The following is a 13,628-nucleotide window of genomic DNA, read 5'->3' as shown; positions in this document are numbered from 1 at the left end:
ATAATTAATTAAGCCTATATTGTGAAAGAAATGTTTGCGAAATTAAGCCCAAACAAATTTTTTGGTATTTAGATAAAAGTTTAACTTTTCCAACAGTTTCATGGAATGCATTTAAATTAATTTAAATTTTTTTAGTGCACAAAGGAGCTATTATCCTTTAACTGGCCAGGTCCTCCCCTAACCGCTGAACATCCCAATTATGTTGGAACGACTAGGTGGTGGTGTGAAATTGAAAATGCTTTCCGTACTACTGAAATCTTGAAAAGCGGGCGGAAATAAATAGCAGGCAAATGCTGACATTATGCTCAGCCCGGCACCATCTCCATTTCCATTCTTAGCTGTTTTCGGTTCTGGGTCTGGTGTGGTCAGGTCTTTGGCATTCAACATGCAATGTCCATTACAGAAATTGCAATTCTGTGGCCAAAACAAAAAGGCGGCAGTAAGGAGGGGGTGGGAGCATAAAGTGCTGAAAAAGTTGCCACTTAAACAAGTGCAATCAGCAGAAGTAAGTCAAAAGCGGCAGGCGATGAGGAAGGATCGGCCCGGAATGGAAATGGTCGGTGGATGGAGCCAGTTTGGGCTTAAGAGTGTGCGAAATCGACAAAGGAGCAGTAAATTTTATTGCAGCCTAGGAGGAGGGCCACAATTGCAAATGAGCGCGACACGCCAGCCCCGAAAAATGCCGTCGAAACGGGGAGCGAAATGAAGTTATAAACCAGCACAGTCTGTGTGGGTAGTAAAAATTACCAATCTTCCCCGAGTTCCCCCATCCAAATCATAAAGAATATACATTGGAACTGGGGGGCAGCCATTGTGCGCTGGCATTGGAAGTCGGGCGAAAACCCTGGGTTTATGTGGCCACTAATGCATAATATTCAGCGTTGCCTTCTTTTGCACGTCATGAATTTTCCACACGGTGGTTTCTGCCCCTCTGACTCCGATTTTCCCCTCTGATCCTTTATCCAGCAACTCTCCGGAGCATATAGTGAACTGAAAGCCGCAGTTCGCAGGAGAAAGCATCAACTAAACCGAAGGGGGACATTTTGGTTTAGCATTTTGGTTACCCTAATATTTTATGGAATTTTCTTTCTTTGTTAAATATTTCCAAAGGCACTAGATATTTATTAGTAAAATCTTAACTTTTGAAGATTTTAATAGTTTTTGCTTGTTCAATTCGAAGGTACACAAAGAGAGGTATAGAGACTGATTTTAAATGACTAATTTTGAAATGTTTTTTTGGATCCAGTATAGAAATTATTGTCAGTCAAGGATCCCATATACCCTTAAAAATTCCTTGCATAGCAAAAGTGTGCTAAAAATGGCTTTTACCCTACTTTCTTTTTTTTCGCTCTGTGTGTCAAACGGAAGTGCAGGCGTTTTCCGCTTTGGCCAAAGTGAGCGTTGGCCATATTGTTATTGTGTTTGCTGTTGTGGTTGTTGTTCTAGGCAGGTTGTCGAGTACAAAATTGTGTGCATTTTTATAAAAATTTCTTACTTCACTTTTCCGTTGTTGTTATTATTATTACGACCATTGTTGTTGCGTTGTTGTGGCACATTTCGGAGCACGGAAGTGCAACAATACGGGCCATGCAAGAACACAAGCTATTTACTAAAGCGAAAATAGGACCACGAAAATGGGGAAAATACTTAAGAAGTCGAAAGTTAGCATAATTTCTACTTCATTTATTTTTCATTTATGGCAGCTTTGAAAAGGTTTCCTTTAAGAGATATAAGCCTTGAAAATATCTGTAATTATATTCGGTTCGTTTTTAAGTTTCAAGAATGAACTTAATTTTTAAAATAATTTTTACTGCACTTTTCTCAAGTGCGAAAGAGTTCAACTCTTTACTTCATAAACAAAGCACAAATGACAATTGAGTGTTGTTCTTTAAAAGGACCCTCGAAGCCGGCAAGCCTTAAATTTATTTTACAGCTTCCTCACTGGACAAAAGGTCAAATGCCAAAGAGCACACAAAGGAATAAAGGGAGAAAGAGAGTCAGAGTGAATGCGAACTGAATAAACAGAAAGTGTACAAAGACAACAACATAAAATATATTTATGTGGCATGGCAGAGTTTCCTCCTTTTACTTTTTTTTGTTACTATCATGAGTCCTAAATTTTGCTGCTGTTTCTTCTATTTCTTAAGAGCTTTGTTTGCGTGGTCCCTTCTCCGCACTCGAGCAGTGTATCTGTTTCACCCGAGACAAATCCAAAGCCAAAACAGATGCAGGAGATGTACAGATATGCAAAACTAAACAAGCAAATATTTCAGCATTGCATAACTAAAGCACATGGTCTAAGTTTTCATGTGTATGTTGGAGGGTGTGTCTCTGGCTCTCATTTGTTTATTCTACACAGAGAACAAACTAAATAAACAGTATCACCAGCAGTTTTTCATTCTAAGTTTTTAATTTCATTTACAATCAAAAAACCATACAAAAAAAGCAATACAAATTTGTTTTAAAATGTGTCCATATTAATGACACTTTTTGATTAATTAAAGACAGATAGATTAATTATCATAAATCAAACAAATAGTATCAAATTACAACATAATTGATGTATTTTTTATCATTAGTTTTTTCATAATTAAAAGACATTATAGTAATTTTTTTATTCATTGACTATTATGTAAAATATTTGATATAAATATTTGGCCATATTAAGTGGCATACATTAGCTGGAAGGCATTTTTGGTGGCACTTTCCTTTCGCTGTGCATTTCTGTATAATGTCGGTGAACAGAACAATACGAAGCCAGAAATATGGACTCTTTGAGCTCTGGTAACGTGTGTGCAAAAGTGCATAAGTGAGTCGGACTTGGCTGGCAGCGGCTTTAAGTCTCCGCCAAAAGGAAACGCTGAAAACTGGCACGCATTTGAATGCTGCTGCTCATTAGGAAGTGGGTGTGGATGTGGGTGGTGGTTAGGTGGGAAGGTGGGCAGGTGCACTCCCGCCAGGTGGACATGGCAAAGAAATGCTAATGTCGCTCTTGCCACTACGGCTACTGCTTTTCTGCTGCCTGGCACAAAAACCCGTTTTCTGATGCCTGCTCTAAAAATGGCAAAGCACTTGGCAAAAAAGCAAAAGAAAATAAAAGAAAGGAGCGTGCTTCTTTCAGGAATGTTGGCCAAAATACTCTTTAGTAGGTTTATGTAGTGATCGTATTAACTACAACAGTTGTGTTGAAAGATACATTAAAAAGTTTAATGTAAACTAAAATACATAAAGCTCCTAATCATTTAATATTTCTATTATTATAGAAAGAGCTATAGAAATCAAAACCTCCTATGTATTTAGGTTTAAGCTAAAATATTTGTTAACGGCACAATAAGTTTAATCCAGTAAAAAGTAAGAATTTTATTGTGACCCTGGCACACATTTGGGAATCGCTTTTGGTAAGGGTATGTAAGGCAGGCTAAAATAAAAAAGTCCAAGGAGAAAGAGTAAAAAACTAGTGCAAACTTTATGTGTGTTTTTGTGCGGAGTAAATGCAAGTCAGCTTCAGGTGTGTGTGTGTGTGTAAGAGAGTTTGCGTTGGCTGTGCCACCTTATGTTGACATTAAAAAAAGTAGACTTCACCCGAGCCTTAAAGCAATCTTGGTGTGCGCTTTAAAGTGAAAGCAAGAGTCAGATAAATTGTCAAAAAATACAAATTCTGACTTTAAGTGCGGAAAAAATAGCAACAATTGCATTGCCAAATCATAATTTTAACTGGCGTTTCTCTCTGGCTCTCCAATTGTTTTTTGCTAGATTTTTGCATTGTGTTTCTGTTGGAGAAGAGGCCAATAAATCACTGGCAACCATTAAGCCGCCTTGCTACACATGCGCTAATCTACTCCAGCACAAACACACACACAGAGCTAGTATGTGAAATATTTTCATAAACAACATAAAACTCTACCAAATGGCAGTTATTAATCAAATTAATGTGCGTTTACCTCTCTGTATTTCCGTCTACATATATGAAAATCTATATATGCCTGGGCGACACATTTTTCAAACATATCAAGTGCAGTTTTTGGCCCATCCGTGGCTTAGTTTTAGTGAATTTCCAGGTGGATTTAATGGTACTTGTTCAGTCGCATTGCTTTTTATGGCTACTCATCAAGCATTTTGCGTAATAACTATGTAATAATAGAAAAATATACAACAAGCATGTCAGAGAATTTATTTGTTTCCACGCACGACACTGACAGAAAAGTTTAGAAAACTCTGGTTATTTATTGTAGATTAGCTAAGTGCAATGGAATTTAAAATATGCCACACTGAATAATGTACACCCTGTGTAATTGTTTTAAGCTGCACATTAGATTTATTATTTGTTCACAGTGTATTATGAGCTCTCCTTTGAGAGAGTGACCGACCACCCGTTGCTATTAAATTAATGTGCGCTCATATACGCACACAAAAGCTAATTTCAGCGCTTGATTAAGTTGAAGTCGTTAAAAGGGGCCAAGTGCCGCACGCTGCGTATGAGTAATGTGGCTGTGCGTCTGTGTGCTGATTTAAGTGGAGCCCACTCCTCAGCAATTGCACCACCATGGTGGCTAGTTAACATGCCCCACCAGCCAACTAAATTAGAGGTTCCAAGGATAGATTATAACGGGCACTTCAATCCAGGTAATGGAGAGCTTGAAAAGTAACTAGTGCCCAGTAAGTCTTGTCCCCATATTGTCCAGTATCTGAAGAATACAAATAGCTTACCATAACTCGCAAAATACAATATTAAATGGATTATTTGAAGATTAATTTATAAATACCAGTTTGAAACGATTTTCCCAGCATCTCTTGTTTACAATATATTCCTTCTTTTTGCAGGGTCTCCACCGCCGACTGTCATCTGGCTGATGAATGGGCAGCTGCAGAACAGCGTTGTCGATTACACATACGATGGGGCCATCAACAGCAAACTGGTGGTTCGCAACCTGTCACGAATCCACCAGCATGCGGTCTACACCTGCCAGGCCAGCAATTTCCACAAGAAATATGTGGCCACCAACATAACTATCGAGCTCTACCGTGAGTATAAAACTGCTATATTGGTAAAATATAATTAAACATCAACCACTGAATTTAGTGTCTTGATATTAAAGCTTAAAATCTAGTGCCTGCTTTTAAAGAATTTACCAAATCAAAGTTTTATTTTTCTTTCTCAAATCAGAAGGTGTTTTCATTTAGATTTTAAATTCCTTCTAGCGTCTTATGACTTTATAGTAAATTGCAGGCCCACTGCATTGAAACGAGTTTAAGTGACCCAAATATGGTGCTAAAAACGTTTTGCCAAACAATTTATTTATTTATTGTATTTATTTCAGTTTTTCTGATCCTGAGTTCTTGCTTTTGTTGTTCGGTTTTAAGCGTTGCGATAAAAGTTTTAACAAATAGCTGTGCAGATAAAAACGAACCAGCAGCCACCCCAAAAAAAGTAGAGAAGAACCCAGGGAGGCTGAGCAGGAAAAAATAGATAATAAAATGGCTTATGCAAATATAACAAAATGCAAACGGCAACAGCAGCAACATTGCATGCGATACCCGAATGCCCAAATAAAAAGTATACACTGAATAGGGAAAACAGAAATTCCTGTGCGTAACTTATCCTACCTACTATGGCCTCTGACCTGGCACATATTGTTCGCCCCAACATCATATCAAACTCTCCTTTTTTTTTGTTTTTTTTTTAAATGTAGAAGTTTCAGTCAGGTTAGTGGACTGTGCATGACCCCAGTGGATTTATTATTTTGTGAAATTTTTTTAAATGCCTCTTTTGTACGCTTTTCACGGGCAGCAGTAGTGCAAATTGTTAAATTGAATTAAATTGTTGCCAATTTCGAGAGTGAGTGTGAGTGGTTGAGAGAATTGTGTCCTGAAAAGCTGTTAGCTGCGAGTTTATTTGCTGCGACTGAAATATATTTACAAATTCTGTCAGCTTTATTAAGGGAGAGCATTATAAATAAATTGCAATTCCAACCATCAGATATAAAAACATCCTTAACGAAAACGAAATAAAAGGTCATTATAGTATCCTTATCAATTAATTATCAATCACTTTATTTTCGTATAGCCCTATAATCTAAAATCTCCAACGATCTGAAGAAGTCATGTTTTTATTTTAAAAATATTTATAGTATTATCCCGACGAAAACCAGTTATGATCTTTAAGTTCCTGCCACCTCTCCTTGTTCTCCTTTCATCTAATATTTTGTTGGATGCTCGGTTATTAGGCCCATGACATTGCGCTAACAGCCAAAGATTGGCCATAGAATTTTATGGCACTTTGGCGCGTCTGTCATGGCTCTCAAAATGCCAAAGCAATTGGACGTCAATTCCTACTTAGGTTCCCAGTACCCCAAAAATAATGTAGATTTCCAGCGACAGCAGCTGGTGATGCGCATATTTGATATTATTGCCTTGAGTTGGCCAAAATACTGGCACTAAGGAAGAGCATAAGAATATGGACATAAAAGTTAACACGCCAATAAGAACAGCTTAAGATGAGGCGTTGGAATTTCTATAACTTGGTCAATTAATGTGGCCACAGTTTCTTACCGCGTTTAACAAATGACCTTGAAATGAAGGTAGTGGTAGAAAACTTAACCAGGTTTTTTCACTTTCCCTTTACAGAAATTCTGTTGTTTTTGGTAAGCTTCGCGTGTAATGAGAGAATAGGAGCATGGGGAACAGGGCAGTTGTATAATAAGTACGACCTTAATTAGTTAATTTTATGGCCACTAACAATTAGATTACGCCTGTCACGAGACTCAGTCCCTCACACAAAACAATTATGAGAGTTCCTCATTAGCACACAATTTAAGGCCCCAAAAGGGCTGGTCAAAGCCGAAATGCAACATTTAATTGAATTAAAGCGTTCCCTCTGTATTCATTAATTTCGTTGCAGTTCTGGCTTAGGTTTCCCCATGGTTCCAATTCCAATCAAAAATATAAGAGGCAATCACATCACAAAATTGACACTTCTTTTATTTTGGATATTACTGCAGAAAATGTAGCTTTAAAAATTTATTGGATCTGTTTGCATAATTGGTCGCAGTTCAGGGCCTTTGGGGCCAGGTCTTCTATGCTCGCTGGTGTAGTGCGTTTAATTAAACATTTAAATGATTTTCCAATGCAAATGTGCATAATTAATTTAATTACAATAAAGCGCTGCTGCAGCAGCAACAACAAACGCATCGAAACCTGTTCAATGCCTACGAAAACAATTAAAAAGTGGAATAATATTGTAATGTATGCAGGAGAAAACAAAGGGAAAAAAATGGCATTGAAATAAATAAAATTGTAGATAGTTGCATGCACCTCCCTTTCTCTGCCACTCTTTTGGTTTTTCTTTTTTATTATCGCATTTGGGCTTAACTGAAATGTCACGCCTTTAAATTAACGCATAAAATGTGCGGCCAACCGCAGCAAATGTAACAACAACTGAAAAAAGTAACAACAGTTGGCTTAACTTGTTAAATTGCAGGAAATGTATGAATACATTATTAAAGGTATCTGGAAAAGTATACCCTTTCATCAGTTTATTTCCCTGTTTTGTGAATCTTTAAGCTAATAAGAAAATTGAATAGACAATAGAGATTTTAAATGAGGAAAATGCATTCCGTAAATATTCATTTAAAAGAATAATTCGCTTATCAAACGATATTTTAATATTTGTAATCATTTTCCACTTGAAAACCAAAGGGCGTAATTTATAATTTTCCATGAATGCACGAAAGTGCAAAAAACTATAGGTGAAACACACACAAACAATTCCATCGATAACGATGCGAAATTGTGTAATGCTGATAATGAACCTGAACTCCGAAGCGTTACGTGACCATATTTAGGTGACGGAAAAAAATATGTTTGTTATTGTTTATTTGTTTGGCCAATTTTCAATTTAGTGGGTAAACAAATTGCTGTCAGCATAAATATTAACAAATATTCAAATTACATAAATGTAATTGCATGAATATTTATTGGCTGAAATTTAATGCATTGTTTGTGATCTTCCAATCGAACAATAGCCTATGCCAATTGGCCATAAATAGTCATCCTTCGCAATGCGGAAACAATATTTTCCCGTTTAGCTTCTTTTTATAAAGTTTTCGATGAAATAGAACAAGCGGAACGAAAAAACTGAATGAGAATTTTTCGCAATTATAATTGTTACCCTGAATGATTAACTTTTTATCAAGTATTCGCTGTTTTTCTGTAAAAATAAATATATAATTTGTGTTGGAAATATGGACAAAAATTGCTGATGCTTTTCCTCGATTCGTGTCAGTTCCTTTGCCTTTGCCTTGTTCGTCTGACATTTATCATTTCATATAATGGGTCCCTTTATGAAAAACATAAATATTTGCTGCCCTATGCTCAACATTGTTGCACTTCCCCAGTTGTTCTTGCAGCAATTTCTGTTGCTGGTGGCTATCGTAATTTGTTGCAATTAATTTTAATTGCATTGGCTGTCATTTACATTTCGATTTCGATTTTTCACACACAATTTGAATAAATCAACAAAAAAGCTGCTGTCGCACCAAACAAAATGGAGAAAGCGAGAAACAAAACCAAAAAAGTGTCAGGGGAGGAGGGCAGAAACCAACCATAAATGACATTTAAGCAAATAAATTAAGGATGGAAATTAATGTGCGTTTATAAACAAACTGTTTGCATTGCAGTGCGGCCTCTTCTGGTGGAAATCAGCTTTAACAACCAGCCGATGTCAGCAGATCGAAAGTACGAGATCGAATGCCAGGCGATTGGATCAAGGCCGCCGGCCAAGATTACCTGGTGGATGGGCAATCTCGAACTACTCGGCCACAGTCAGAAGGTAAATTAGCAAATATTTTTTAAATTTTTGTTATATATTTAACTTATTATTTCTACAAAAGGTCTCGGAGGATGGCAATGTGAGCACTTCGGTGCTATCGATCACACCCACAAGAGAAGATCACGGCAAGGCTTTGTCCTGTCGGGCAACCAATGAGCTCGTTCGCAATGGAATTCGAGAAACGGCCATGAAATTGAATGTTTTCTGTAAGTATAAAATATATATACATTTCTCATACACTTAATAATGTATGCTAAAACGTTTCGATAAGGGTTTTTACGAAATTAGTAAACAAATACATTTTTAAATGAAAATAAGTTATACATCCTGCATTTATTAAAAAAAGTAAAAATATGAGAGCTTGATATTTGAGTACAAATTTTAAACGCGATAAAAAAATAATATATATTCAAGCTTTTGTTTTAGTTCTATAAATATTTAATAAAACATGAAAACCAAGTAAGGAAATAAAGAGAAAATGAGGTTCAATTTTACTTGTAACTTTTTATGTTGCTTTTGACTAATTTCTAGATTAGGGTAACCTATATAACTCCCCTTTTAGTTTTGAAATCAATCAAAACCATTGTCAACAGTTCTTCCGGAACATTTTCTGTACCAGGAACAGACGACCCGCTCCGCTTTAATAACACCCCGTTTTGACATATGCCGCTGCTTTATGAGTGCCCCATAAACCATCGATGGGCCCTCGTTCTGGTTCTCGTGCGAACCCATAAACTATGTCAACCGCTTATCGCCCATGTCCTTCGGGGAATCAATACTGATTTGCATACCAATGCCATAGTGACAGGGGGGCGGGAGGCGGTATTTCGGAACTCTGTTCCAAATATTGGCGGGCCTTACATAATACATTCAATTTTTTCTTTTTGCGTTCCAATGGCTCGTATGTCAAACGTTTGTTTTATGGGCCGCGTCAACAATGTGCTGAGGGTAAAGTTTGTTAATAAAATTTCTATGGCAAAATATTAAAAACGCGCGCGGCCAAGAAAGTTGTGCACAACCACACACACTATACGACAAGCCGGAAAGCTCACTTCAAGCCACACCCACACACCACACATATGCGCGTAAAACCCTTAATGTTTCAATAGTCCTGGGGTCTCGTGTCCTCGTCTTCTGGGCTGTGACGACAGCGTCTTGGGCAAACAGTTGCCACGTCTATTATCTAAAAAGCTTGCCGCCTCGTTGTTCCCCAATGCCATTGAAACTTTTACTCCTTTCGGTGGCTGCCGCGATGATGGGGATGCTTCCCCGTTGTGCTGCAGATGATGCACTGAGAGAAACGGCTGGGGTGAAATCAGAGTCCCACATTTTTTTTCTTATTAAAAAAACTCTCCTATTAAATATTTTTATGATGTATTTAAATACAGAAATATAAAAATATAGTACATTAAAAAGTTAACTTCTCTTTCACAGTCATTATTTAAATGACATAAAATTCCGTTAAATACAATCTTTGTTTTTGACTTTATTGTAAGCTTTTTTTCTCAGTGTGGTCCTGTCTTGTCGCAAAAGAGTAGGGCACAGCTTCTGCGCGGGCGCTGATATAAAAAATTAGATAACAATTTCAATTTCCATGCTCATTTACATGTTTATAGCGTGCTTAAAATATTTTGGTCCCCCTCCGTTTTCCTTCTCCTGACACTTCCTGAGATTTCATATTTCCCGCCTCGACCTTCCGCGTTTCCACGAAAAGATTTTGTGTCTTTTTTAAGCGCGTTCTTTGTTTGCCTCTTGCGTCGGGGGTAAATTGAAAAGTTGATGCAATGTCGTCTGCTAACAGACTTGAGATGGGGCAGGTTGAAGTTGAAGCTGCCAATAATTCTCTCATTATATTACATCACATTTAGCCGGGGCCGTAAAAAAGTTATCTCTAATATCTTAATCCGATCACCTCAGCGCAGGCAGACCTCTTATTTTCCAGACAATCAACTCAGGTTAGGCTTCCCAAAATGAAATCAACAGGAAACGACAGGCCCACAAAAGTTAAAGTCATATCCGCAATAAACATAATGACGAGGCAGATTTTTTGATTAAACAAAATTATGGACTAGATAAGAAATTAAGGGTTTGGATTAAAGGGGGACAATTTTATCTTACTTAAACAATTATTTTTCAAAATGACATAATTAAATAATATACAATTTATAAAAATAAATTGTGTTAACAAAAAGTGCTAAAAATACTATTGCATTTTTTTTAGGATTTACATTTTTGTGGCTTTATTAAATAGTTTCCCAATCATTTATTGGATCTAAATGAATTGTAAACTTTTCGATATAACTGAATTACCCCCATGAAGGATATAAAAGAATAGGAAGAGGAAAATAAGCTCTAAGCTTAATGCAATTTATATGGCAGTGGAGGCTAGTGGAATCAATTTAAGGACTGCTAACGAGGACTGGTTCAACTTTGTGCAATAGACAATGACAGACCTCACCCACACTCATATACAACCACCCACACACTGGTAAACACACAGATGCAGTCCTTCGTATTGCAACTGCAGCTAAAGCATAATGTGCCACTGGCACTCAAAAGTCGTTACGTTAAGCTGCAGTTACGACTGGGATGGGCTTGCTTTGGTTTTTCCTCTCGTTTTCGGGACATTCGCTCCACGGGGGACATGTGGGTGGGATGGGTCAGGGAGTCACCGAGATGGAGGACCATAAAATGCATTAGCCAGACGTAGTTGGCCAGCTTGGCCAGTGACAGTTATTACCACTTAAGCCCATCCTAACCGCAACAGTGTGGCCTGGCAGCCACTTGGAGTTTCCTTCGTAGGATGTCTAACTGTCATTATGCAGATGAAAAAAATGCGGGTTTTATAAATTTGGATTATATTAAAATTATTAAAATATTCTTCCTTTGAAAAACTATGCTTATACCTTCTTCAAACTAACATCTTTTAAAAATACAAGATAAAAACGTTGGCATAACCATAATTTACTAAACAAAATAAAAAGCAACATATATAAAAACACTTTCCAAATTCTGAAAATTAAAACTGAAATATTTAATAAACAATCTTGTTTTGCCAAGTGCACATCCTTTATTTCCATTGTCCCTTCGTTTCTGCTTAGTTTTCTGTGCCGGCTTAAAGTCATCGCTAATGAACTTGTTGAGCGGGAAAAAGATAGACACAATGAGTGGGGCAAAGGGGGATGCTGGGGCAGTGGGAAAGGTCTTTAAATTATGCAAACTGCTCTGACTCGTTCTTCCTGTCCTCATTGTCCTTGCCACCCCCGCTCCCCTCCCCATTCAGACGGTTTTCGTCCATTCTCTTTCCATTTCTGAGATGCTGTGTGCTAAAGCACTTTTCATTTTCATTAACAAGTCTTTGCGAAAAGACGAAATCGGCTTAAAGAAACTTGCTTATAGAACGTGCCACCCAAGAAAGCGGAAAAGAAAAAGGCATAAACACTAAGCACACAGAGACACCAGACCAAAACTACGAGTAGGTAAAGTTGCCAAAAACAATGTGCAAAATAATAATAAACAAGTGGAAGGTGGCGAAGAGCCGAGGGGCGGTAGAAAAACATAGATAGAAGGCGAAGACGAAGCGACACTAATCACGGATAAGCCCGGATTAACCCCCTTTTTCCGCCCATTTCATGCCTTTCTTGGGCTCGAGTTGAAGGATTGCCCAAAACAGCAAATTACGTTTGGTGGACTTTCCTCCGACTGAATACCACTCCCAATCCAAGTCTAAGTCTCAGCCTAAGCCAATTGAATACAATGCTCATCCAGTGTTTTGTTTTTTTTTCCCACTTTCTTTGCAGTCATTCCCACCTTGCAGCTGGACTTGGGCTCCAATCTAAATCCGGAGGATATCGAGGAAGGCGATGACGTTTACTTCGAGTGTAAAGTGCATGCAAATCCGGCTGCTTATAAAGTTGTATGGAAGCATAATGTAAGTGACCAAATAAAAAACTTCCCTTGACTTGCAATATTTATGAAGGGCTCTTTCAAATATAAGAGCTCTTTTTATTGAGACAAACACAAAGTAAAAGCGAAGAAGAGTGTGGTCTAAAGTGTAAAGTAAACTTTTAGCAAAAATACCTCTTTAGGTCACATAAAATATATTATTTTTGGCCATCAAGTTTAGATGTCTTTTCCAAAAAAGGCAGGCTTAGATACACAGAGAAACAATGTTAAGATATATGTTTGATATACATAAGAATTGAAAAATGTTCTTTAAACAAAGAATGAAGTGTTTGCTATTTTATTTAATTCGAATTAAAACAACCTTAATATCCTATATTTATATAAATATATTAAAGGTATATAAGTTCCATGTAAATATTTTATTTATCTTTTTCTCTGTGTATTGACCTTCAAACATACTTCAAATGTTGCACTCAAGGCAATTGAGCGTACAATTGCCAAACTTCCGGCAATTCCCAAGACATTGGCGTGCTTCTCTCACACACGAGCCACCGCCTGGCTAAATTATTATGAAACCGAAATTAAGTGGTCATTTTTACTGAATTATTGGCCAATTATTTTAAGGCAATTGAGTCAAGTGGCTGGCATAAGACAGGGCTTTGGTATGGGGAGAATTTCGGGAGTCCGTACAAGTTTACAAGGCAAATCATTTGTTTATTAGTGGCAGCACAAAAAACTCTCACCACAGCAACAACAATGGCTGCCAAATAAATGTTATTCAATGCCGAACAAGAAACGAATCAAGTGTATGAATAATATGAATGCTAATTGAATTCATTCACAATGAAGTACATGGCCAAACAAAGAGCTAAGCTAAACAACGGCAACAGCAAAA

The 13,628-nt window shown here is 37.3% G+C and overlaps 1 protein-coding gene across 3 annotated transcripts in view; it reads left to right on the top strand.

The window, feature by feature from the left end:
* The window catches only part of LOC108052459 (hemicentin-1), an 85,496-nt gene that overhangs the window by 45,590 nt on the left and 26,278 nt on the right, over positions 1 to 13,628 (top strand). For all 3 annotated transcript variants that reach the window (XM_044459103.1, XM_044459102.1, XM_044459101.1), the window contains exons 7-10: positions 4,822 to 5,022; positions 8,676 to 8,827; positions 8,889 to 9,033; positions 12,628 to 12,758. In XM_044459103.1, coding sequence (XP_044315038.1) covers positions 4,822 to 5,022; positions 8,676 to 8,827; positions 8,889 to 9,033; positions 12,628 to 12,758 — 629 coding nt within the window. The remainder of the gene's footprint in view (positions 1 to 4,821; positions 5,023 to 8,675; positions 8,828 to 8,888; positions 9,034 to 12,627; positions 12,759 to 13,628) is intronic.

Source organism: Drosophila rhopaloa, unplaced genomic scaffold, assembly GCF_018152115.1.
Source record: "Drosophila rhopaloa isolate 14029-0021.01 unplaced genomic scaffold, ASM1815211v1 contig_178, whole genome shotgun sequence".
Taxonomy (NCBI): domain Eukaryota; kingdom Metazoa; phylum Arthropoda; class Insecta; order Diptera; family Drosophilidae; genus Drosophila; species Drosophila rhopaloa.
The sequence above is the reverse complement of the archived record's forward strand: the minus strand, read 5'-3'. Positions and strand labels throughout refer to the sequence as shown.